The 27,077-nt window shown below is 35.9% G+C and overlaps 2 protein-coding genes across 18 annotated transcripts in view; one reads left to right on the plus strand and one right to left on the minus strand.

Annotated features, from left to right (window-relative positions):
- Positions 1 to 5: 5 nt before the first annotated feature.
- On the plus strand, positions 6 to 13,278 carry ZBTB8OS (zinc finger and BTB domain containing 8 opposite strand). 2 transcript variants are annotated; one of them, XM_081055675.1, is made up of 7 exons: positions 6 to 546; positions 7,351 to 7,375; positions 7,648 to 7,769; positions 7,972 to 8,054; positions 9,208 to 9,260; positions 10,560 to 10,596; positions 12,512 to 13,278. In XM_081055675.1, the coding sequence occupies exons 1-7, from the start codon at positions 450 to 452 to the stop codon at positions 12,596 to 12,598; spliced, it is 504 nt and encodes a 167-aa protein (XP_080911801.1). In that variant the 5' UTR covers positions 6 to 449; the 3' UTR covers positions 12,599 to 13,278. The 2 variants fall into 2 exon arrangements, with proteins under 2 accessions (XP_080911801.1, XP_080911802.1); XM_081055676.1 differs by having other exon boundaries at positions 423 to 538.
- A 4,559-nt stretch (positions 13,279 to 17,837) lies between these two features.
- The window catches only part of ZBTB8A (zinc finger and BTB domain containing 8A), a 40,619-nt gene continuing 31,379 nt past the window's right edge, over positions 17,838 to 27,077 (minus strand). For all 16 annotated transcript variants that reach the window (XM_081055661.1, XM_081055663.1, XM_081055670.1 and 13 more), the window contains 2 exons: positions 25,371 to 25,540; positions 17,838 to 21,953 (listed from right to left, as the gene is read on the minus strand). In XM_081055661.1, the coding sequence (XP_080911787.1) occupies positions 21,621 to 21,953; positions 25,371 to 25,540 (503 nt within the window). In that variant the 3' untranslated portion in view covers positions 17,838 to 21,620. The remainder of the gene's footprint in view (positions 21,954 to 25,370; positions 25,541 to 27,077) is intronic.

The raw sequence follows: 27,077 nt of genomic DNA on the forward strand, positions 1-27,077 counted from the left end.
CACGTGAGAGGCCTAGTCCGCACCCTCTTCGGGGCAGCCATTTTCTTAAAGGCTGTTCCGGGGACCACTTAAAAGTGCTCGGATGGGAAACTTAGGATGCTTTCGGGTCTAGTTATCAACTGAGGCGGCAAGTACAGGCCTCAATCACTCAAACTTAGAGGTGTCTAATTCTCGTGTCCTTTACTCCCGGGTTCTCCGATGTAGTTGTTTCCTTACTCCTTAGACCATTGATGGACCAAGCGTAGAAAATGGGGCCTTGGCTTTTTACAAATGTGCTCCAAGCGGCGAAGCCTAACACGAAAGTCTTGCGGGATAAAGTACGGTGGCGATAATGGAGTCCTGGTCCTTTAAGGGTGCGTGCCAAGGGGTGGAGTCTAGAACGGAAGTTGTAAATCAGGGCCGAAGCCCGGCTGTGGAAGGGCGGAAGTAGAGTGTCCAATGCTGCAATCATGGCGCAGGAAGAGGAGGATGTTAGAGATTACAATTTGACTGAGGAGCAGAAGGCGACCAAGGCCAAGTATCCTCCAGTCAATCAGAAGTACGAGTGTGAGTAGGTGGCTCGCTTCTCTCATCTCTCCCAGAGGGACTTACGGCCTCGCTGTCCACTTTTTCGCATAGGGTGCTTCAGGCATGATCCCTTTTCTCCTTGTGTTGTAATTTCATTTGTGCTTGTTGGGGAATGCTGAAGGAAAAATCATCTGAGATTCGAGAGACCTGGGCTCCCAGTTTTATAGTCTCGTGAACTTTTTCCGTATATGCCTAATCACATTTGTGTCGTGGGGATTCTATTAGTGTATTAATTCTGAACATAACCATGTTTTCAAGCGTTTGCGTGATCGTCACCCCCGTGTATCTCCAACAGTGGGATAGCGTGTGGCTGGATGAGAAGACTCGGGAAGCTAAGAAGGGGACTTCTGATGTGGTGTGTTACTTGGATCTGTTAGTAAAAAGACTTGGTTTTGCCGTTTCTTAGCTTAGTGACTTAGGTAAATCGTATAACTTCTCTTTGCATTTTATTTCCTTCATCTGAGGAAGAAATGAGATAAGAAATTTGAAAGTAGAGTGCACATTGTTAAGTTCTATATAAACGTTAAGCTCTCATCCCTAAAGGTCTCTGTGGTGTGGGGAACACGAATCGGACTTACTTCCCTGCTTAAAAATCTTCATTAATTTCCCATTGTCCTCTGTATAGAGACCAACTATTTACCATAACATACTATACTCTGTACTACTGTCTGGACCCCGCGTACCTCCCTAACTCATTTTTCTCTCACTTAAAAACAATTTTTAAAAAATTATTTTAATAGGTCGTATATATGATTCAAAATTCAAAACGTACAACAGGTATGCAGTGAAAAGTAAGTTTTAATTTCAACCCTCATCCCAAGCCACCTACCTAGTCTTCCTCACTAGGTCAGTCATCTTTACCATTTTCTTACGTGTACGTGCAAAGATGTTATAGCGTTTGCTTTATTTAACCAATTTCCAGTTGATGGACATTTGTGATACCTGTATTTTTTTGCAATTAGACACAGTGCAGCAGTGATTATACTTGGACATCCATTGTTTTGCACATGTATTTGTGCAAGTGTATTTGTAGAAGAAATTTGTAAAAGTTAACATTGTTTTGTTAAAGGATATGGGCATTTTTAACTTCGAAGTTATTGCCAAATTGCTCTCCATTGAGGTTGTGCCAATTTATACACTCACTAGCATTGTACGAGTGTGCTTCTTCACGCTTACCAATTTACTGTTTCACCATACTTTTCGGTCTTTTCCAGTTTGTTAAGTATCTTGTCATACTAATTGCATTTTTCTTACTATAAATGAGGTTGAACATATTTTAGTAAGTTTGGAGCTATTTGTATTTTCCCTTCTGGGATGTGTATATTTATATATTTAACCCATTTTTCTGTTGGGTTGTTAGTCTTTTTTACTATGCAGAAACTTATGTAGTGAAATGCGTCAACACTTTTTATGACTTCTGGGATGTTATACATAGGAAGGCCTTACCCACTCTGAGATTGTAAAATAATTATTTATTGAAGTATAATATACGTAGAGAAGAGTTTACATATCGTAAGTGAATTTTCACAAACTGAATATACCTGTATAAATAGTAACCAGATAGATAAACAGAGTATTACAGCATCCCAGAAGCCTCTCTCATGTTCCTTTCTAAACACCACCACTCTACTTCTCCATTAGCCTGACTTCTAACATCGTAAATTAGCTTTGCCTGTTTTTGTACATTATGTAAATGAATTATTGTGCATTCCTTTTGTGTTCAACTTTTTTCCTCATATTTTTGAGAACTCATATTTTTGCTGATAGTTATAGATTGTTCCTTTTTTTTAGAAAATTTTTATGTTTATTTGAACCAAAACTGACAACAGTTTCAGGAAAGCAAGCATCTTAAATGCTCCTGGGTTATAGATTGTTCTTACTTCTAGTATTTATGTTCTTGCTTCTAGTATTTATGTTTGTTTGCTTTTTAACATTTAAATCTCAAATACATCAGGATTAGGGTAAAGTAGAAATTAAGTATCTGATTTAATTATTTTCCAGATGACTTATGAGATGTTCTCACGTTATTTATTCAACAATCTATTTCCCCCTTTGGTTGAAATTCCACAACTTTATCATATACAGAATTCCCCTACCTATATTTATGTCTGTAGTTGGACTTACTTTGGTCAGTGTTGCTCAAGCAGTAGTTGGCTGTAACCAGAAGTGTCTGGACGCTGATGGTAACCACTTTGAGCACCTCTTGTAATTGCAGAAGTCAAACGTGACTTGTATTCATCTTTTGTTATTGGTATATACTGAGTATTACAATTTTAATACAGTTTTTTCCTTTCTTAAAATGTGTATACATTTTTTGGCACTCTCTGTATATGTATATTTATTATACCACAAAAACATTCAGCAAAAAGCGGCAGTTAAGAATGAGATAAAAAATAAACAATAGTTTAACTATTGTGCAGAGAAAACCTTTTGCTCAAAAATCCTGTTAATATTTTTATGTTATACTTCATGATTACATCTATGGAGATGACCATATACTTATATAAATTACATGAATCAATTTTCTAGTAACTGAATCTTTGCATTCCAGGGATAAACCCTACTTAGTCAGACTGGATTCTACTTGCCAACATTTTGTACAGAATCGTTGTGTCGATGTAATGTTAGTCTGTATTTTCTTCCAGCTTCATTTCTTGCCACTCACCACCCCAGTTCTACCACAGGTTTTCCCTTGTTAGAAAAACAAAATTCAACTGAGTAAATTTGAAGACCTACTTGGCTTTATTAAACATTTCAGCATCCCATCTAGCAAATAGAAGGGAGCTGTGAGAAGTTATACAAAATAGGTTTTTTTATAGGCAGAAACTGGCATGACAAAGTTATTAGCAAAAGAAAAGAAAAGAAAGGTTTGTTTCAGGCGGGGGAACCTTTCTTTGGGGGAAAGGTGGCACGGTCTTGTCAGGCAGATTACTTCACTAGTGTTGATCAGGAAATTCCATACTGATTGGTTTGAGGTCACATTCCTGGGTACGGCTGAAATTAGCCTCTGTTTGCTGTCCTGGCGGCAAGGGATTTCACTTTGGGCCTGTTTTTTTGTTTTAAACACCCTCTTGGCCTGTTTTTCCTTTCCGACTCAGTTGTCATTTTATTTATTCACTCAGCAATATATTTGAGAACTGGTTGTGTATCAGTCACTGAGCAGAAATTGGGAATAAAAGAATGAGCAAACAGATATAGATCACCCCTATTCTCTTGGCACTTAAAGTGTTAGGTATTGTTTCTTTTAGGAATTCTTACCTGAACCTCTTAGTCTAGTTACCTTTATCCCTTATGCTCTCCTGAAAAGCAGTTTTCAAAGTGTGGTCTGTAGACACCTGGAGTTCCCTAGACCCTGTCAGAGGATCTGTGATGTAAAAGCACTTTCAAAATAATACTGAGACATGTGCTCTTTTCACTGTGATGATGTTTATATTCCTGGTGCAAAAGCAATGGTAGGTAAAACACTGTGTTCCTTAGCACAAATTGAGGTACTAGCACCAAACTGTACTGGTAGCTGTTGTATTCTTTACCACCATGAAATTAATTTAAAAAAGAAAAAGTCATTTTTACTTTAAAAATGTTCTTCATGAATCAGTAAGAACTATTAATTTTATTAAATCTTGATTATCGAGGACAGACTTTTAAAATATTCTTTGTAACAAAATGGGAAGTATGTACAGAGTGTTTCTGCTGCATGTCAAAGTATTCATTACATTGAGGAAAAGAACTTGTGTAATTGAGTTGTGAGCTGTTTTTTTCCCACAGAACATCAATTTTTCTCAAAAGAATGATTAAAGACATACTATTGTTATTCAGACTTGAGTATTTGGCAGATATTTTCTTGCAAATAAACAAAGTGATCTGTCACATCAAGGAAAATAACACTTTGTGGGAATGGTAAAATTCAAGCTTTCAAGTGAAATTAGAATTTTGGAAAACTTGTGTCGGCTGTCATGAGCTTGACAGTTTCCTGGTACTTACAGACTTTTCTGGTGGGATTGGTGGTAATATTAACAAATATGGTTTTAAAAAAATTCAATGTCATTAAATGTGTCAACATCTGTATAACTCAATAAACTAATATTTTCCAAATAACACCCAATGATTGATGTTACACAATCAGGCGTGGATGAGATCCATTCTAAGCACAAGATTTTAATGTTACAGAGTGTGAGTTCATCGTTACAGCTTCAGATTTCCCATTGTGAAAAACTACCACGTTTCTAGTTGTGGAGTAGCATCAAGGAAAACTATATGTAGTTTTCTGAAAAGCTATTAAAACACTCCTCTCTTTTACTCCTGCATATCTGTGAGGTTAGATTTTATTGTACTCCACCTAAATCAACATACTGCAACACATTGAAAATCAGACGTTAAATATTTGCAAAAATGCTAAACAGTGCCACTTTTCTCACTATTTTTTAAAATTATAGTTATATTTCATAAAAGATGTAGTTTATGTCAAATAAAATGGGCTTATTAGTATTTTTAAATGAATTAATAAGTACTTAAAATTTCTAGTATGGTTAATATTGCCAAATATAACTCATATAAACAAAAGCCTTTTGGGGTCCTTAGTAATTTTTAGGAAAGTAAAAAGTTCCTGGGACCAAAAAATTTGAGAACCCCTGCCCCATAGCAATCTGTCATTGTCTTTTAAAACTGTATTTTTTAAATTGAGGTATAATTTACATATAGTAAAAGTGCTCAGATCTGATGTGTAAAGTCCAATGAGTTGATAAACATACACCTGTGTAACCAACATTCCAATCAAGCTCTAGAACATTTCCCTCATCCTAGAAATTTTCTTTTGCTCTTTTCCAGTGAGTCCCCTATGCTCTTACCTGAAGCAAACACTGTTCTGATTTCTATCACCATAGCTTAATTTTGCCTGTTTAGAGTCTCCTATAAGTGGAATCACGTAGCATAGATTCTTTTATGTCTGGCTTCTTTACTCAATACTAAAGGACGTTAAAGTGGTGAATGGATTTTATTCAATAACTACTGATTTTATTCGGTAACTACCGACCGTAACTACTGACAGGTAAGCTTTATGCTGATTTGTGCGGAGGTGATTGGATCTTTTAAAGGGAATTAATGATGGGGAGACGGGGAGGGGATTCAGTAGAGACTGAGAAGTGAACAATTACAAAAAGCTGGTCAGTGTAAATTCAGTTAGGCCAGCAGTGTTTACTGCTGGCTGGCAGTTAACAGGGTTCTATCCTCCACAGAGACTGAGAGTCCTTCCTGATAACTTTTCAACGGAATGGCTTTTGAGTCCTTGAGAAAGACACTTCTGAGCTGTAAGAGATAAATATTCACAATGGAAACCCTTTTTAGTAAATGCTCTAAGGAAGGGAGGTCAAGGGCCTATGGTCAGGTGTTGGCTGGAACAAATAGTAAATTCTGTCAGTGTAGAGCTTTCTCAGGCAGGCATTGTAATCGGTGGGGGTGCAGTGTGTGATCCTAGGAACATGGCCTTATGCTGCTAGAAGCCATGCTCAAGTTCGGACAGGTCTTAGTGCAAGTGGGTTTGGATGGAGTTAAGTGCTGAGAGTTCTGTAGTTTTCACTTAATATTTTTGAGTTTCATGTTAATATAGTATCAGTAATTCATGCTTTTTTATTGCTGAGTAGTATTGCATTGTACTCCTCAGTTTGTTTATCTGTTCTCTTGACAGACTTTGGGTTTTTAATTTGGGGGGATAAAATTGCTGTGAAGATTGTTATATGTATTTTTGTGGACACATACTTTCATTTCTCTAGGGTTAATACTCGTCATTTTCTTTTCACTTGTTTGTCATCTCTGTTGGTCATTGAGCCCCTTAGCGGCTAAAGCATATTAAGTCTTTAGTGATATTTTTGAGTGAATTAGAAATGAGTTTGAACCTTGAGTGCCACCACAAGATGATGTGTTATGGTGTAAAGTGCACTGAATTGGGAGTCAGAAATCTCAGTTCTAGTCCCAACTTTGCCTCTAACCAACAGTGTAGTCCTGAGCAAGTCAAACTCTCTCTGGATTTCAAGTTTCTTGTAAGTGAAGGAATTCTGTTAAGTGATCTCCATGAATTCCTTCTAGCCCAAATAGTCTATGATCCTAAGTGGGAAGAGTTGATGGGAGTCATGAGTTGATGGAAGAATAGACTCTGAAATGTTAAGATAACAGATCCAATGAGAGCTTGCAAGAGTAGCCATTGTTATTGGTGTTCCTGGGAGACTACCAGGAAAAATCTCATAATACCTATTGTACAGTTTAGTTTCTAAAACTATTTTATCAGCCAAGGATATCATCGAAGAGTACTTCAAATGCAAGAAATCAACAAATAAAAAACTTGGCTCTTGCACAATGGATATTTAGAAAAGATAATTTGTTAAGGAAAAGTAACTAATATCAGGAAATGACATTTGTTTATTAAGAAACTATGATGTATTAGACACTTTTTAGGTCTCCTAGACCTGCTGTCTTCCAGAATTGTCATTCTTTTAAATATAAATCTTAGTTAAAAAAATAAATAACCCTTTAAGATTAATATGGTAATATTATGTTACTATTAGTTCTTTAGCCATTTATTTAATACGTATTAACAGGATAACAACTAAATGCTTAGAAGAAATTTTAAATAAAAACAACCTTTAACAAAGTAATTAACTTTTGTGTCAAAAATGGTGATCTGCCCATATTTTCTCTCTCTTCAAGGTTGATGTTCTTCATAATGAACTACAATTCTTTCGTTGTGATCAGCAAGTCGAGTTACTTACAAGTGTTTTTCTCTTCCTCCCTCAGATTTGGATCATACAGCGGACGTCCAGTGAGTATAGCTGGAGTTTATGTCTTTGAAACCATGTGCTTAAATAGGAAAGCTGATGTTTTCATCTTGATGTTCCTGCTTTAAAATTTTCTCCTATTTGGTTCCTTTAGAACATGAAAATGATGGTTTAAGAGCACCTAGTTTCAGTGCCATTAAATTGATTTGAGGCCTTTGGTTTTATATGTATTATGTTGATTTTATTTTGACTTTGCTGTCAGGTTTTCTCTCTTGCAGTGTATTATATTACACAGGATACGAATGTATTCCTTTAGGTTACACGCATGGGGAGACACGCTGGAGGAAGCATTCGAACAATGTGCAATGGCCATGTTTGGTTACATGACAGATACTGGGACTGTGGAGCCGCTCCATACAGTAGAAGTAGAAACCCAAGGTAACCAATGTATTCACAAGAAAGTGTTATACAAATGTGCAATATTCTACATAATTTCAGTATATTTTTATAATAAGAACAACAAAATTGATTACGAAGCTGTTCTGCCTAAGAAATGCATTGCTCTTTTAAATTCAAATAAGTTTTTAGAGATGAGATTATTAAACATCATACTATTATGGTTCTTTTTGATGCTGTATAGGAGATGACTTACAGTCTCTTCTGTTTCACTTTTTGAATGAGTGGCTTTATAAGTTCAGTGCTGATGGATTCTTCATACCCCGGGTAAGCACGGGTTTTCTTTTTTACTGAGCAAATGGGTTCTTAGTTCATATTTTAAAATAGAACAAGTGATTTAAAGTAAAACATGTGATGCGAAACCAAGCCGTACAGATATGTAAGATGATACTGATTTGCAGAATTATGATGACCATGGGCTGTTCTTGGTTAATGTTCTTGGTTAACCTGAGTTTGCCTAAGTATATGCCATTTGTATTTAGATCTCTTATTATATTCTTGTCACTAATCAGGATTGTGTGATAATAATGCACCTGTCTTCATCCACACTTTTTTGTTTTGTTTGTTTTTTCTATTGGGGAATATTGGGGAACAGTGTGTTTCTCCAGGGCCCATCAGCTCCAAGTCGTCCTTCAATCTAGTTGTGGAGGGCACAGCTCACTGGCCCATGTGGGAATCGAAACGGCAACCCTGTTCAGAGCTCAAGCTCTAACCAGATGAGCCAACTGAGCCATCTAGCTGCCCCTCATCCACATTTTTTTTTGTGTCTCCTGAATTTGAGCTATATTTATGTCCACTTATATGTTTCTTTTGTCTTGTTTAAAATTTAGTAGCTCTGCCATGTTGGCCCACGTTAAAAAATTAGTGCTTTTAGTTTTCCTTAATGTGAAAAAGGAAAAGACAGATGGAGATTCCTTGTTGCCATCAACCTATAGAAAGAACACCTCTCCAACACTGTTGTCATCTAGCACACATGGCCCTGCTTGCTTGCATAATTCCTCCATTCTCTCCCTTACCAGCTCCACTACATTTTCTTCCAGCTGGGTCATTCGGCCTATAAAGTCCCGGTGCCTACAATGTTTCATAAAAATAGGCTGAGAGTTCTGTCAATTACACCTCAATGAAGCTAAAAAAAAAAAAAAAGGCTGCGATTAATTGAAATCTTATACCATCCTCTTCTATCTTACAGGAAAATTCTTTTGACTCATATTTTTAGATGGTACATTTTCAAAAATACCTCCCTTGAATATGTAAGGAAAAAAACCCATTATTGAAATATATTTAGTTTGTTCTATTTTAGTTTTCTTTGCAGCATAAAAGTTGCATGCTATTATCTAGAAAAGGTGATAACCTAGACCTGTTTTTAGTAGATGGACTGTAATTAATATTTTTTTAATTAAAAATTTTTTTTCCTCTTTAGGAAGTGAAAGTACTTAGTATCGATCAGACAAATTTCAAATTACGGTCAATTGGGTAAGTTTCGAAGATCTTTTAAGTAGCAAGTCATGAAAGATGTTAAGTTACACTCTTCACTGAACTTAGCAGGCAGGAAGACAGAAAAGTCAGAGGACCATTGGCATCCCAGTAGGGCTTTGTAGGTTAAGCTTTGTGAGACACCACGAGCGAGAGCTCACTTCAGCTTTGGAGGACCAGAAACTTGTCAGACTTGATCTGAGTTGTTAAACCTGAATCCCAATTTGTTGGTGTATATATATATATATATATATATATATATATATATATATATATATATGTATATATTAGTACAAAAAACATGTAATTGCCAGATGGCATAGATATTTGCATAAAGCATAGCTTGGCAATGAGAAACACTGATTCATCCTTTCTCATAGATCTTCATACCTGGACTCCATTCAAACCAGTTCCATCTATTAATAAATTGTATTTTCCTTCCAGAGTTTATAAACAGTTGGTTAGGTCACTTTGATTGGACTTGGTGTTACCCAATGGTATCTTTAGTAACTCAATGTTATCTTTTAGGTTATTTCTATATAAAGCTTATCTTTTCCATTTTATGTTGACTTTTATTAGTTTTATTAGTTTTATTTTTTTCTTTTTGAAAAGTGAGGTCTTTTACCTCCCATTTTTTTTTTTTTTTTTTTTTTATGGGTAAGGAAACAAGCTTGTCCAAGGGTACGTAGCTAATAAATGGTTGAACTGAATTTTAAAACTTTGTTCTTTCTACTACTCCTACTGCTTCTTCTACTGTGATCTTCAGCCACATTAGTGTTGAAGAGAGAGGATACTTAGGCCAAGTTCTAGGAGAGTACCTTTCTAGGGCCTTCTATATACAGACCATGAACATTTTTTGAAAAGTTATGAAATGCAAACCAAGTCCAGACCATATTACAGAATCTAGTATTTTGCTTTTACGTGGTATACTCAGACAGGCTTTCTCCAATAGGAGATATTATTTAATTAGTTCTATAACCTTGAATACAGTGAAAATTTTGAACATGCTACTCTATTATTATGAAACAATATTCATTAAATAGTGTTTATTGACAATCTACCTAGGCACACTATTAGAGTACTTTTTGTAGAGCAACTATCAGTCTTGTTGAAATGGCTTCATAAGTCCTGCAATAGCTGTATTTGCTGATAATCAAACTGAAATTTGTAGTTTCTTCCCTCCCATCTCTTGGCTTTCTAGTATCTTAACTGCATTTGTAAGTCTTATTTTAAAATATGTAAAGAGAGAACACATTAAATCCTGTAAATTTCAATCTTGTTTTAATTTTCCTTCTCAAGGTGGGGAGAAGAATTCTCATTGTCCAAGCACCCTCAGGTATGTTTTTCATCCAGCCATTAAAAACATTTTATACTTCCTTACCATACAGTCAGTATATGTGACAGTAAATTTCAGTGAGTTCTAATAAATTGGTGTAAAGTGGTAAGTTTTTCCTCAGACATCTCGGACCTGTCTGGACATAATACATTAAAACATGTGATTTCACACACTGATTTGGTGGAGGAGTCAGCACCTGGGTTCTAGGGTCAGGTTTGTTACTGATTATTGTGGAACTTAAGTCCCTTTGCCTTTGCGGGCTTTGATTTCTTCCTCTATAATGAAGGTTTTGAAATAGATGTTCTCTAAATTCTGCCTTCTGTGCGTCTCTAGAGTCTAGGTTGCCAACCTGTATGGCTTTACTCTGTATAAGTCAAATCTGTTGGAATAGGGGTAGGCATGTTTTTCCTATAAAAGATCAGATAATGTTTTAAGCTTTGTGGCAGAGAGTGATGGAAGAGCCACTACTCAACTCTTCTTCTGTTAACACTACAGAAGCCATAGACAATACATAAATGAATGGATGTGGCTGTGTTCCAGTAAAACTTTATGGGCATTGAAATTTGAATTTCATATAGTTTTCAACTGTCATGGAATATTGTTTTTTTGGTTTCTTTTTTTCAACCATTTAGAAATGTAACCATTCTTAGTTGGTGGGGCTGTACAAAAACAGGCAGCAGGTTGGATTTGTAGTTTGCTGAACCCTGTGAAAGATCAAGGAGACTTAAATTAGTTGGAGGTGGTTGGGAAATCCTGGTTGCTTCCAATAACTGCAGTATCATTCCTTCAACCACCATATAATGAAATAAAGCCTAGTGAGGGAACCTCAGGAAAGAGAAACATAAAGAGAAACCAGTAGGGGGCATGTAAATTGAAAACAAATGGAGATGTCAGATAATAGGCATCTGTCTATAGGGTGACTTGTTCAGGAGATTGGTGTATCTGTGAATATAAATTTGGGAGTCATCACTGAACAGATGATATTTATAGCCATGGAAAAAGATAAGATTACCAAGGAGGGAGGGTAGATAAGAGAGAGTAGGACAGAGGACTGAGCCCTGGGACACTAAGTTTGGAAGAGAAGGCGCCAAGAAGGACAAGCTGGAGGAGAGCCGAGTGACAGGGACAAGAGCAAAGGGGTGCCCAAGAAGCTGAGTAGTAACACTCTTGAGGCTGCTCACAGGTTGAGGAAGGTAAGGACTGAGAAAGGACCATGGATCTGCTAACCAGTGGAATGATGTGTGTAATATTTAAGCTGGTCCAAGAGGGAATGAGAGTGGGAAAGTAGAGGCAGTATATTGAGACTCTTTTGAAGAGTTGGCAGGAAAGGCGAACATATGGATAGAACAGTAGTAGCTAGAGGAGGATGTGGCTAGCAAGGAAGTTTTTGTTTTGTCTTATTTTGCCCAGCTGGTTTTTGGCACCACTGTACACTACGTGGAAATGATTTGGGAAATTTTATCATGCTGGAAAGGGAGAAAATAATTCCAGAGCAAAGACCTTAAGTGGGTAAGAGGGTTGTGTGGGATAGATTATTGAAGTGGAGAAATCAGCCTTGAGAAGGAGCCCTGAGGAAACAGTAGGAAAGCTTTGTGTTCTTTGATTCAACCTGTTTGATAAATGAAAAAGCTACTGCTCAGAGAGGTCAGACAGCTTATATTCAGGTGGAAACAAAGCCATGATTAGAGTTCCATCTCCTAACTCCAGCTCAGTGCTCTTTCTACTGTGCACATGTTGTTTTTACTGAATAAGTATTAATATATACTGTACTACTAATTTGGTAATTGTTTTATGTGAGTTTTAGTTTTTCAGAATAATATTAAAAAGTTGACTTTAACCAGTTGTTAACTAGTTAATGATTCTGATTTCAGTGTCCTTTTTTTCCTATTTGTTTTTTTCTCTAACCTAACTTTAGGGAACTGAAGTCAAAGCAATAACATATTCAGCAATGCAGGTCTATAGTGAAGAGAATCCAGAAGTTTTTGTGATCATTGACATTTAAGATACCAAAAAAAGACTCCTATGAAGAACTTTCTTTTGAGAAGATACCATGATATAAATTCTACAATCTGACGATATATGGAGATTTGCAGAACAAATTTTTAACTTAAAGTGTGACTTTTAGAAACGGAAAATCAAGGCACATCCTTGGTCTGTGTTAACGAAATATTCAAACGTTAAAGAATTCTTTAGGTGGCAAGTATGGCTCCTCGTTTATTAATTCGCTGCTGTAGTAGCAGGTTCCTCACACCTTCCCAATGGAATGCCTTCCCTCTAGCTTGATCCCAAAAGGAATCATTAATGTTAGCAGCAGCCCGAGAGACTCTGAAGCCTCCATGCTATTATTGAATACAGTTTGGGGGGAAAATTGTAATTTGAGAAATCCTACAATGAGGTTTTTGCTTTTCCTCTAAAATGGTTGACACATATTTTGTATATGTATATTAAGAGAGGTTGTGGAACAGTGTCATCCTGTATTCCAGTTGGTGTCCTTAGAAGGAATAATTACAGTTGAACAATTGGAAGACTCATCTAGAAAGAGCCCTGGTTTTCTATATCACTTTTTTAAAGGACTGGTGTATTGGCAGTTTCCTTTTTTCCCATAAGACAAATTCAGTACTCTTACAAATGGGCCTTTTAAACATGTAATTTTACATTAAAGCCAATATATTTATACTGTTAGTGAAGGAGAATTTTTCTTTAATTTGATTTTTAAAAATTACCTAAGTTCTTCATTTCTAAGGAGACGGGAGACCAGGAAAACAACTTTAAAATGATCGCACTTTTCAAAGTAGATAACTTTGAAAAAATGAAACCGCTTTGGTTTGATTTGCAACATTATTCTATTCTTTTGTGAGGTGTTCTTTCTTGTGATCCAAGAGTTTGCTAAGTTGCTATTTATTCCCACGTACAAGATTGCCACTGGGTGGTGCCAGATATCATTGTAGTGGGCTGAACTTGACCTAAAAGGGGGAGATTGTGAGTTTTGGAAGTGCTCTCTGAGCACCGCATTATTTTTCTGAGTATTTAACAGGAAGTAGGGGTATTGAAGACTAGGCCAAGAGCCTGTGGTTTGAATACTAGCTCTTAAAACGAATATGCAACAGGATCACTGGGGTAGTGCTTCTTAACCTTTAACCTCAGGCACATTTGGTAAATTTGAATTGTGGCTCTCCAAGCAAAAAATGTCTAGAAGAACCAATTTACGTTTTGTTCGGATGAGTTTCTAGGCTGAGATGGGCTTTTTTTTTCATGGACCACTTTGTACATCGTGGGCTACTTGGGTGGTGAAAATGAACCAGGCGATAACATGAGGGCAGTGGAAGCGCCAAATCCAAAATGAGAGGGGCCCTTGGGATGTACTAAGTCAAATCCGGTATAAACTTGACTAGGAGATGTCTATTACCATCAGTGTGCTGTATGATGGGGTCCAGTAAAAACAAGTCAGATGTAATTATCCAATACAAGTTGTTTTTTGTGTGTTTTTTTAAAGTTTGTTTTAAAATAAGTCATAATAAAGATCCTGGGTAGAAGGAAAATGAGTATGTTACTCTTTATATGTCAAGTTGGCCTTTTTTTTTTTTTGCCCATCCCATATACTTTTTTTTTTTTTAAAGATTTTATTGGGGAGGGGAACAGGACTTTATTGGGGAACAGTATGTACTTCCAGGACTTTTTTCCAAGTTAAGTTGTCCCTTCAGTCTTAGTTGTGGAGGATGCCGTTCAGCTTCAAGTTGTTGTCCTTTCAGTCTTAGTTGTGGAGGGCGCAACTCAGCTCCAGCTCCAGTTACTGTTGCTAGTTGCAGGGGGCACAGCCCACCATCCCTTGCGGGAGTCCAACCAGCAACCTTGAGATTGAGAGGACGCCCTCTGACGCCCAACTGAGACATCCAGGAGCTCAGCAGCAGCTCAGCTCAAGGTGCCGTGTTCAATCTTAGTTGCAGGGGGTGAAGCCCACCATCCCTTGCGGGACTCGAATCGAACTGGCAACCTAGTGATTGAGAGCCCACTGGCCATGTGGGAATCGAACCGGCAGCCTTCAGAGTTAGGAGCATGGAGCTCCAACCGCCTGAGCCACCGGGCCAGCCCCCCATATACTTTTAAAATTAATTTTTTATTAAAATACAGTTGGTATACAAGTGTCCCCAGCTTTTCTAGGATAGTTAAGAATCTTATTTATAAATGAAGAAAAAGGGATTCACCTTGGAATTATACTTGGAGCTGTGGAATTAAAATACAACTGTGCTAACATTTTTATTGGGGGGAAGTAGTGGTTCATAGCACAAACTGGAGCCAGATCGCTGGGGTTCAAGTCCTGGTTCTGCCACTTATTGTCTACTTTGGGCATGTTGCTTAACCTTTGTGCCTTAATTTCAATTTAAGTGACGATGTTAGTACTTGCGGGGTTGTTGAGATAAATGTATACACATAAAGCTGTTAGGACACTGCCTGACACACAGTAAATGCTTAGTAAATGAGGGCTAGTATTATTGGAGCAAGCATAAATGCTAATAGTCCCCTTTTCTCCTTAATTTTTAAAAAGTCCGGTTAGGGGGTGTGGTCAAGCTAGAGACAGCCCTGGTAGCCAGTGCCATTCTGCTAGTCTATTAAGAGCAAACAAAGCCACTCCTTTCTGCTTCTCCCTCTCCTGCTTCTCTACTTCAAGTCTTTCCTGTATTGAGTTTTCTAATATCCACGAGGGCTCTAATCCCTTTGGCACTCGGAGTCTTGGGTGGCTTTGGGGTTAGTATTCAATCCTCAGTTTCCTCCTGTTTTAAGTAGGGACTGCGCGAATACCTACCTCAGAGCCCTGGGATCTAGTAGGTCCTTGGCAAATGTTGGCTGCTTATTGGGTGCCCACTATGCACTAGACAAAATTTCTATTCAAACCTGCACTCCCCACCCCTGGCACCCAGACTTGAGTGTTATGGGTGTCTGGTAGGTCAGGGGCCACTCCGAGGGTCTAAGCTGCCAGTGTAGTTAGTCTTTCCTGAAAATAAGATACACTTGCAAAGCCACGCCAGTCACCCACCTGAGCACAAATAAAAGTCACTGCTGGTTAGGGAGAAAACTATCCGGGCTTTCATTTTTTAAATATGGCCCAAAAATACTGGAGCGTCTGTGGCCAATTCTTAATATACACCATTTGCCACTGCAGTATTCCCTGTGGATTTTTTTCCTAGAGGGGAGAAAAGTTTTGTCAACTCAAATACACAACAATCAACAGAGTATATATTATTTCAACATTGAACCTTTTTGAATTATACAAGAAAGTGCCACGTCATCATTGGATTTTTTTTTTTTTTGGTAGGAGACCAAGCAGCGGAGTGTATGTATAATACTGCTGAAAGGAATCCTTGTGTTTGAATTGCAAACAACTTTAAATGTGGGAAGGATGATGGTACTTTACTCAAAAGTTGTTTCAAGTTATTTTCAAAAAAAAATTTTAATGACAGTACTTGAAGAAGCTAAGAACTTTTTGTTTCCAAATTTGTCCAAAGTACTATTTCTCTAGAGCAACTTTTACCTTGAATAAAAAATAATTTAATTGAATTTATTGATGGAATTCTAATATATAGCAATTAAGCTTCATAGTGCTTGGAATGTTCCGGTTCCTTTTTTAAAAGCAAAGAAAACATCAAAGCTTTCAAAATTTCAGGGTATAGTATTTCAGTGACATATTCCTAATACAGTTCTTTTATTAGTCTGAAGTACTATGTAAACTCCCAGAATGCAACACCCATAATCAAATAAAATACAAATGCATCCCAATGTAAAAATGGGCTATTTTAAGACTACCCACTAATTTAATTTTCATATTACTTGTCCCTAAAAAAATCTTTAGTTAAGGGAACATACACAGTATCTTGAAATTTCACAAAATTATTATTTTTCTTGGACTGGGCATTCATGTTTTTAAATTTTTTCCATAATAGGACTTGAGAACTGTTGAACTGGAAGGTCAAATGGCCGGATGGCCCATCCCTAGTATCTATATGGAGAAGACAGAGGGAAACCTTGAATAGGGCACCTATTTTACACATAAAAAGTGTTGGCAAGATTTTTAAAAATATGCCCAGGATTCTGGGCATCTGCCAGAGATTCTGATTTGCCTAAGCATCTGTATTTTTAAAAACTCCACAAGTGTTTCTAGAGTGCAGCCAAGGTTGAGAAATACAGTATGTACAGAAATGTTGTTCCATTATTTTTCCCTACGAGCTGAATAAAAATAAGTTATTCTTAAAGATTTTTTTTTTTTAATTGGGGAAAGGGAACAGGACTTTGGGGAACAGTGTGTATTTTCAGGACTTTATTGGGGAACAGTGTGTTTTTCCCAGGACCCATCAGCTCCAAGTACAGTTGCCATTGAACCGACAATCTTGTTGTTGAGAGCACGCACTCCAACCAACTGAGCCATCCGGCCACCCAGGAGCTCAGCGGCAGCTCGTAGTCTTCATTCTAGTTGTGGAGGGCGCAGCTCGCTGGCCCATGTGGGAATCGAACCGGCAACCCTGTTGCCCAGAGCTCACGCTCTAACCAACTAAGCCACCCGTCCGACCCATGTTATTCTTTAATAAAGGAATTAAGTAGTTGTAAATAATGTCAACAAGGAATTAAAAGATTTTTCCCAATGGGAAAATCAAGAAACAATATAATGGATTTGTGTGTCTAGAAATACGCAACAGCAAAGCAAAGTATAATAAATTCTTAGATGTACTTTACAACCTGTATTCAATGTAATGAAGTTTGCAAATGATCTAATCAAGCCCAAAGGTAAAGCGTTGACTGGCATTACCCTGGTCACCGGTTTCCTATTTAAAGGTGATAAAATATCCAATGGCTTTTGCTGGTGTGAAAAAATAAAAAGGGATGAGCAGTGTTTATCATGCTATTTAAGTACATTTAAAAATATTTTGTCTTTAAAAGTTGAGTTTCTTGGCTTCTCTTCTGTGTGATTTATTGCTTATTAACATACTTGACTTTTTGTTGGCATTAATACAAATTCTGTAGGGAGAAGGCTGACATGTTAGAAAATGAAGTTTATAGATCCTGTGTAAAGTCCATTTTTCTGGTATATTCATGGCTCCATTAGCATGAATAGTTAAGAAATTCCTGTATCAAAATAAAATATTAATTATACATTACAATATAGAAAGCAGCTTGCTAAACAGTGCCATTTCTATGATAACCTGAATTTTATCACTGAAAATTTAATAACTAAAGTCACATCCTTTACATAATATTTATTCTGTATAGGATTTATCCACATACAATGATGTCCAGCTTTAAAACAATTGATTGTTATTTGTATAAAGTCATCTTATAAAATAGAGTAATACACAACATACCTCAGTGAATTAAGCTGATACTCCAGGATTCAGAAAATTGGACCATTCTAATTCCTATTTTTGTCTGTGTTTCACTGGCTTTTCTTAGGTAGACTGCTTTACTGTTCTGTGCCTCAATTTCTTTAACTTTCATGTGGGATAACTGTCCTTTTTCATAGATATGTAAAGAGTAACAAAAATTATTAAATACTTTGCAAATATAAAATGCTATATAAATGATAAATAGTTAATACTGATCCACTCTAATATAAAATAACATAGACCTTTCCACTTATAATCGAAAGTTTGGGCCTCCAGTACCTATTATCATCACTCTCCCCAGTTAATCAAATCTTATGCTGTACTGTTTTTAGTGATTTTCCATAGTATTAATTTTAGGACTCAAAAAATATGTGTATATAAACAATATGAATGGAAATTTCAATATATCTTAGCATGACTTGGCAAAATAACTACTGAATCGAGTTCTGAGCCCATAACTGAAACAAGAAACTTTTTTCATCCATTAAGCAGTAACTTGAGCACAAAAAACGCTTTGTTTGTTTTGACTTCATTACTCAAAATTACAATATTGAAAAATGTGTTCTTAAAAAGTCTTTAGAGAACTACAGAAGGAAGACTATGGAATAAGGATGTGATTTGCTGCTCTAAGAGACCCTATGATTACCAGCTTATAAATGCAGTAATAGGAGTAATGAAGTGAGACTATTATGCTCAGAAAATTCAAAAAGTTATTTAGTTCCAAGGTTTTCAGTGCTGTACTCCTGAGCTCTGCCGAGGTGCCTAGGGATAGGCTCATAGGGGGCTTTCACCAGAGCAGGTTTGATTTTAGAGTTTCTCCTTTAAAGGTTGAACTTCTCTATAAATTCATTTGCCGAAAGGGTTTCTTGGATTTAAAAAAAAAAAATCTTTTAAACCACTGATCTAGTCTATTTTGCTTCCTCTAGACCAGGGGTGTCCAAACGGTTTTCAGCGTTTTTCACCAAGGGCCATATGCGGTAAAATACACAAACAGCCGGGCCACTCACTCGAGGTGAAGTACGTATTGTCTCACCTGGTTTATTAAGTAAACTAAATATATTTTTGGAATTTGCTGTGGGCCAATTAACATGGATCATGGGCCGCAGTTGGCCCGCGGGCCGCAGTTTGGACACCCCTGCTGTAAACTCTAGGCACGACTTCAATGATGGTTTATTTTTCCAAAACTTCATCCCGTTAACAAGACCTCTGGAGGACCACAGAGTTAGGAGGGTGTTCAGAAGTTGATAAACAGCATCTTTGCAAGAACAAACTGGTCTAACTAATTCCCATTATTTTCCAAATATTAAAAAAAAATCCTTGGCACAAATAAAGCTTATATTAACAGATTATACGCCTATGCCTATGTAACATTTCCCCACATTTAAAAGCCAAAGAATTCAGTTTTCTCAGAAACCATTAAAGACGGTTTCTTTAATGGTTTAACTGGTCTCTAAAGTCTTAGGTACATATGATTTGATAACTGCAATATTATGTATAACTTACAAGGATGTCTTGAATGTTCTTTTATGATACTAAGATGAATGATGGAACAGATTTGCTGTCTAGTTTGATGAACTTGATAGCTGTTGGGTGGGGATTGCTTGATGCTTGTGATAAACAATTAGAAGAAAGCACTATTTCTGCTAAGGTGCACTGTGTTCCGTGGACTCTGCTGAAATGCATGCTGATGTATGTAAAGTCTGCATGTAAAGGATAACAGCATAAAAGAACATGTAGATCATAAAGTGCATTAGAGTATTCACATGCGAGTACTACATTTCTATGAATAAAGCTCAAATCAGTCATTTTCCCTATTGGCTCCAACTAAAAATCAGATTATAATTTTGAAAGATGTTACCATCATCTGTTGAGACTACAGAATAATAAGTGTTCCCTCCCTCATTGGGATACAACTTAATTGTTACGACTCCTGATTTAGGAACAGTCATGTTAAGAGAACAATGAACTCAATGCACACTAGCCATTCTTGAAGCAACTGGAAATTTACCATCAGAGGAATCTTGAAAAAGTCTCAGAATTAAGTACCATAAAACAAAGTGGTTATTCATCTATTTATAAAAAAATTGTTTTTAGAAATTAACCATTTTAGCCCACAAATTGGTATCAGGACAATCATTAATTAAAGAATAAGAGAAAATAACAAAAAATATCATTTTTGAAGTATGTCATGAAATTTAAAAACATAATACACGGAGCCTCTCAAAATTATATCAAACTTGTGATACCTTGCAGACACCTTTATGAAGGTCAGTTCACTTCTGCTATTTAGATTTTACCTTTAGAACAAAAATGCTCCAAATTAACTGTAGTTTTGGAATATTTCATAATTCATACAGGGGAAGAGTTTAAACTTAACTTTGTATCCTACGAGAAAAGTTTGTTCTGAAAAATGACAAACAAGATATGCAAAAATGCTTAAAGTACTTAAGAGAAAAACTTGTTCAAATAGTTTTATATATAAAATTTACATATAAATAATGACATAAAAACATGTCAATAGATACTGTAGGGACATTACTTAGCACTATTTGAATAACTAGTTAAAGATATTATATGTTGTTGAAGACGATTAAATTCTTTCAGACTTTCTAATTCTGATAGGCTTCTTTTTATAATTTCTGCAGATTGGTGAGGTTTGACATCATTTCATTTCAGTAGACAATACGGAGAGAAACGGTTGAAAGAGGACTGTTTAAAGTCAAAACTTGTCCAATCACCAGTCCCATCACTTAAACTTTTTGACCTTAATTGCCTCGTTTGTAAAAGAGACAATAATATTTATCTTGCTGAGAAAATGTGTGAGAGAGCACTTTATAAATAATATAGCAGTACATAAATGTTAGAAATTGCTCTTAAGAACTGGTAAGAACTTCCAGTTTTTCTTGTTTTGGGGCTTTATTTTTTTTTAGAGAGGAAGAGAACTATATTGACAGATCTTCACAGACTATCTTGACTTTTACGCAGTATTCCTGCTTTGAGAAAATAATATCTGTATATGATCTCTGGTCAATCTACTTTAGGTATTGTTTTTGTTTTTCTTAACAATACTGCCTATATAAAAGTAATTTTTTAATGACAAAAAGTTCAAATATGAATGATTTCAAACATTTTAGATTTTGTCTTCTGCCATAATCCTAAAACATGTTAAGATAGCAGAATAATGATAGATAGATGTGGATCTTAACTTAATAGCCTTAGTTCAGTCAGGTTGGGTGCCTGACTCTTAAATGTGCTCTTTATACCTGGTTTCCTGTGAAAATTCAATATTAGTAGTTTATGTGTTTTTGAAACATCTTGAAATTATAAAGTTTGGTTGTGGTAAATTTATTTAAAATACTTTTTGAGAATGGATTTTTGCTAAGTAGGTCTCCCAACATTAAAAGCAAAAAGGTATTTCTGTAATAAAAGTAACAGGTTTAATTGTTCATCATCAAGCTAGGCCTTTCTTTCCAGTGCAGCAACATATGTTAGGGCAACAGAGTTCAGAATGGATACAAAGGCCTGTTCAGAAGCATGCAAATGATATCAGGTTAGTCTGGTCATTTGTTAACCAGACTCTGACCATGGAAAGAGAGAGACACAGGAAGTCAATGTAAGTTGCAGACATGCCAGCCCTGTCAGTTCACATGACAGCTACCTAATGTTGGGCTTTATTTCCTTTTCTTCTTCTTCTTCACTATCATCAACCTGTTGTATGACCAGATCAGAAGACCCATCCTCTACAATCTCCACATACGATCTATTCTCGTCTTCACTCAAGTGCCATCTGGAATCCTTATCTCCATCTGATGGGGACATAAGGTGCTGTTCTGTTTCCAAATCAATGGGGAGGCTGTCTATGCCAACTTCAGCAAGGCACTCATTGCAGAGTCTGTAGCGCCTGGTTCCTTCCTGTACCACTTGACCTGTTACGTCAGTCACGTGGCGTTTGCATTTCCTGCAGATTAGTTTACATGCCTGGTGAATCTGTGGAGAGATTTAAATACGGATAAAAAACGATTTTTCAAAAGCAAGACAGTTTGATATTCTAGGTACCAGTCATAAACTTAAGATGTTCAAAGCCAAGCATTAATATTAGCATCTGGTTATTTCAAAAGATCACAGGTTTTGGTATTAAGTATTAAAGACCAGCTTTCTCTAAATAATGGCTATAATGTTTTTATGATTAATAACACATACTTAATAATTTCACATGTCCCTTAATCCAATAGTATTTTAATATCGGAGGTAACAAGGAACAGCTTTTTCAGAATAATAATAATGGCAAACACTTCATACACGCCACGTACTATTCTAATGACTTTACATATCTTAATTCGGGGAGGAAAACCCTCATTTCATGTGACTCTTAATGTTTTGTTATTTTGCTAGAAAAAAAATATGGTCCCAAATTTAAATGTATCAAAAAATATTTTTGGTTAGAGGATTGTCTGCCACTTTTAGTAATGAAACATCTATCTAGTAGGAAGAGGACTGGACTAGGAACTGGACCGCTTAAGTTCTAGTCCTGGTTTTGTCATTTACTAACCTGTCATTTACTAACAAAATAATTTAAACATAAACCTGCTTCCAGGGTGATAGTCAAAATATTTAATAACTGGTTAATATTTAATGGGCACCACCCAAACAGAACAGAAGCCTGATTAATCAGAATGGACACTGGTTATAAACAACCACTATGGTAGCTGTTATATATCAGCCAGCCTATTTATCCTGCCTTCTGCCTTATTACTATTGGGGATACAACTTAAGTTGTGAGGACCAAACGAGTTAATATGTATGAAATGCTTTGGGAAAAAGTTGTAATTGATCAATAATTACATACTACAGTTAGTAATAAACAACTTTGTTCAACAGTTGTCAGAGCAATAGATTATATGGCCTAATCTGAAAATTACTACAATTAATTGTATAATGCTGAATTAATGTTTATGGTATATTCATTTAGATAAAGTCAGAACAGTATGGAAATAGGCCACCAAACAGAAATAGTCAAAAAACCCAAGAAGAGTACTAATGCAGTCTAGTAAAATATCGAAGAAAATATATGGGACTACCACTCGGTATAGTTATTGCCTTCTGCTTAACCACTGACATGTTAATCAGTAAATATTGGAAGTACACAATTTGAGTGTACCCTTATTTCTCCTGACATAGTAATCTTATGATTATCATTTGTGGCATTGTTTTTGTTACAAAGTTGTGACACAGGTTCATGTTCTCTCCCTAATTCCAACACAATTTTGAAGTCAAAGAAATTAAGTGAAACACTATAATATTAAAACTGAAAATTGCATCATGAACTCATTATTTTTTAAAAATATATCTTTTAGCTCTGTTCACTGAAACAGCCTAAAAAGAATGACACCCTAATAACAATGAGTACCCTGGGTGTCCAAATATTGGTTTCTAATTTTAGTCCCCTCTAAAAGGAACCAAAGCTCCTTTGAGAAATGGCTGTTTCTAGTTTTGTGGCAGGGAAAGTACAAGGTGAGCCTAAGGGCTCTTTGGAGCCAGAAAACAAGGACACTTTGAAAATGTAATGAAGTTGTGACAAAAGGACACAAAAGAGCCAGCTTCAAGGTGTCTCCACTGGACAAAATTGAAAATTGTGGAGTATCAAAAAGTATAATAATTAATTTTTTAAAAAAAGTATAATAATTGTTATGGATCCAAACACAACGAATCAATACAAATTCATGAGATCACATGCTATTTAAAAAAACAAAGCCAGATAACAATTCATGAATCATATGAGACTACTATTTAATCAACTGTTTCCTTTGAAAACTGTTAAAGAATTAAAACATTTATCCTGCTTCTCCTGGAGGAACCCTATTTCAAAGTAATCAAATAGCCTCAGCTGATGAGGGAAAGATTTACTTTACAGAATTCCAGCTAATAATGGAGAAGGAAGGATAAAATTAGTAACTCATTCCACAACTTCAAATAAAATTAATAATGTGAGCAGCGATTATCAATTGTTGTTAATGCCATTAAGTAAATGGTTGATGGGGAAATGGATAGTTGCATGGTACCAAAACAGCTCCACACAGGTTCCTTTTTAATAACAAAGCAGCACCTTCAGCTGTACAACGGGGGCATCACAGTATCATCACCCTAGTCCACTGATCAGTTTTTGTTGTTGTAGTTTTTTTTTTTAACTTTTATTTAAGTGTGTTTTTCCAGGACCCATCAGCTCCAAGTCAAGTAGTTGTTTCAGTCTAGTTGTGGAGGGCGCAGTGGCCCCTGCGGGGATCGCACAACCTTGTTAAGAGCACTGCGCTCTAATCGACTAAGCTAACCAGCCGCACTCAGTGATCAGTCTTACTATGCATGGTGGGGCCACCAGATATTGTGTGTCTCCTAATGTGACACAATATGAAATACACAATTACACTCTTGATGCGTTCTAGCCAAAAGTATTCAACTGGAATCCATTAAGGTGTTAGATAAAATTTCTAGTTTATAGAAAATGCAGTGGGAGAGAGGAATAGCTGCATGATACCATGTGGAAGCAAGCAGAGAAATCTAGAGGTACGATATTTTGTAAAACAATTGGCTTGATATCTGTATTAAGTCAGTGTTATGAAAAAGAAGGGGGTGGGGAAAATTATGCTATCTTAAAAACATATTTAAGGGACCTAACAGTGGGATGGAATATATGGTTCTGGCTTGGACAAACCAGCTATGAAAGGTATTTGAGGGACAATGGGGAAATCTGAAATTGAACTGGGTATTACATAAAATTTTATTGAGATGTAAACGTACAGACTGTTCACTGAAAAAAAGCAAGTTATAAAATATCATGTACAGTATGACCTCATTTTGGTAAAAAAACACAAAAGCACATGATAAAGGATTAAAAATGGTGATATCTGGGTGGTAAAAATATGGTATTTTTATTTAACTTTTACTTCTACTTTTTTTACCTTTTATAATGCATATTTATTACTTTTGTAACAAAGGCTGTTTTAATTTTGAAAAATCTAGCTTCATGAGGTTAATGACGGCAAACATTTTGTCTGATTCAAGTATCACTAGTAGATGCTGAGTATCTGAAGTGATGATTCTGATCTAGACATTTAAAACATTTTCACAGTTTACATCACCTCTGGCTCTAAAAAGGCCAGTATATAAAAAATGTGTTATATTTTAAGTGCATTAAAATGGATGTTCAAAAGAGTATCTCTTATTTCAAAGTCTTAAAGGAGAAATATATATACATATATAAAATTATGTATTATACAAAGTAAAAACATTAAGAAAAATTTTAATATGGGAGAGTTATGTGAAAAGATTTCCCTCATAAATTACATTATCCTAAAGCAGATAAATTCACGTATTTCTTAAGAAGTGAAAGATGAAAAATCAAACACGTACTGTTCGAAAATGGCTACTTAGATGGTCTAGCCTGCTAAATCGTTTTCCACAGGCTTGACACGGATAGGGTCTTTCTCCTGTATGACAACGAAGGTGGCGCTTTAGGTCTGCTTTCCGCTTAACAACGTGTGTGCAGTATGGGCACTTGAATCGCATCCTGGGCAAATCACCTGTCAGGAGATGGTTAGATTAAATCACTGGAAAGTTCATAATCATAATTCTAATAACAAAAAGAAACCAAGAATTGGTGAGTCCAATATTGAAAAGGTAGATGAAAAGGAGAAGAAATCGAATTAACACTAGATTGTCAGTGTAATCCTAAGTGCAGAACTATAACTGAAGTATTTGAGATAATTACAAAGTCTGGGTAAATTTAGACTGCCACACTTCCCTTTTTATTAAATGTCATAGTCAATAGATATTAAATGTAAAAAGGTAGTATTGGATTTTAAAATTATAGACACAGTCCAAAAGTACTTAATATTTAAGCTTTTAAGTAACTTGTTTTATTTACATGTGTTTATTCCCTTTGCCTTTATTTTTCAAACACTTGTACTATTAAAAGTGGAAAAATTTTCAAGGACCTTTTAATTTTTCATTTTGGAACATGTATTCAACATATGCTTGGAGGCAAACTTCATCAATTTAAGAGCTGTTAATTCAACTGTTCATTATTGAAGTTGGATTTAAATAACCTAGAATTATAAAAGGGCAGAGCCCAAATAAAGACAGGATAACTTCATTGCTGTTTTAAAACGCAACGATTTCCCATTTTTGCTGTTGTTTGCCTCGGTCGATGGTTAGAGCTCAGCAGAATTTTCAGTCAGCTCTATAATATACTATGCCATATATTTTCATGTTAGTATCCTACAGAAATGTGGATAGTAAAAATCAAGGAGGTAGCTGTTATTTAAAAACATGTTATCTAGTGTCCTATGGAAGGAGAGAAGGTTAGCACCCCCCCACACACAAGGATGAAAGAGGCCCTCGGGCATCACGACACGCACACAAGTGTGTATCTAACCATCGAAAAAAGTAAAAATACGTTATCTACAACCAAATTTTTTGAGATTTATAAGATAACAAGGGAAATGTGACTACTGACTGGCTATTTTGTAATATTAAGGAATTTTGTTTAGAAACTGGTATTGGTGTTTTTTGGTGTTTTTTTTAAGACTATATTTTAGGGACACATTCTGAAATATTTACAGATGAAAACATATGCTATCTGAGAATTGCTTTAAAATGATAAAGGGAGGGATTAGAGGTAGGGGTACAGATGAAACAGGCTGGCCGTGACTTGAAAGTTGTTGGGACGGGATAATGGGTGTATGGAGGTTAATTATACTATTCTCTTTACTTTTGTATATGTTTGAAGTTTTTCTAACATTAAAAATTTTAAATGTATAATCTAAATCTTATTCTCTGCAGGAGTTCCATTTTATCATAATTTTCCTTTAAATTCACATGTAAACTATTAACATCAAGGAAATTTGCTAACTGATTAATTGGGGGGAAAAACTGGATGATACGCATTCCTAATCTCTGCTCTCTATTTCAGTCTTAAGGGGGTGAGGGGAGGGTTACTTTGAAACTATCAACCCACATAATCGCTCTGCATTTTAACTATCATAAAAATGAGATATCTCAAGTGGTTGCACATAAATTACAGTATCAGTGTTATGCGTTGTATGTTAAGTATTTTTA

Source organism: Rhinolophus hipposideros (genome assembly GCF_964194185.1).
Source record: "Rhinolophus hipposideros genome assembly, chromosome: 8".
Lineage (NCBI taxonomy): Eukaryota > Metazoa > Chordata > Mammalia > Chiroptera > Rhinolophidae > Rhinolophus > Rhinolophus hipposideros.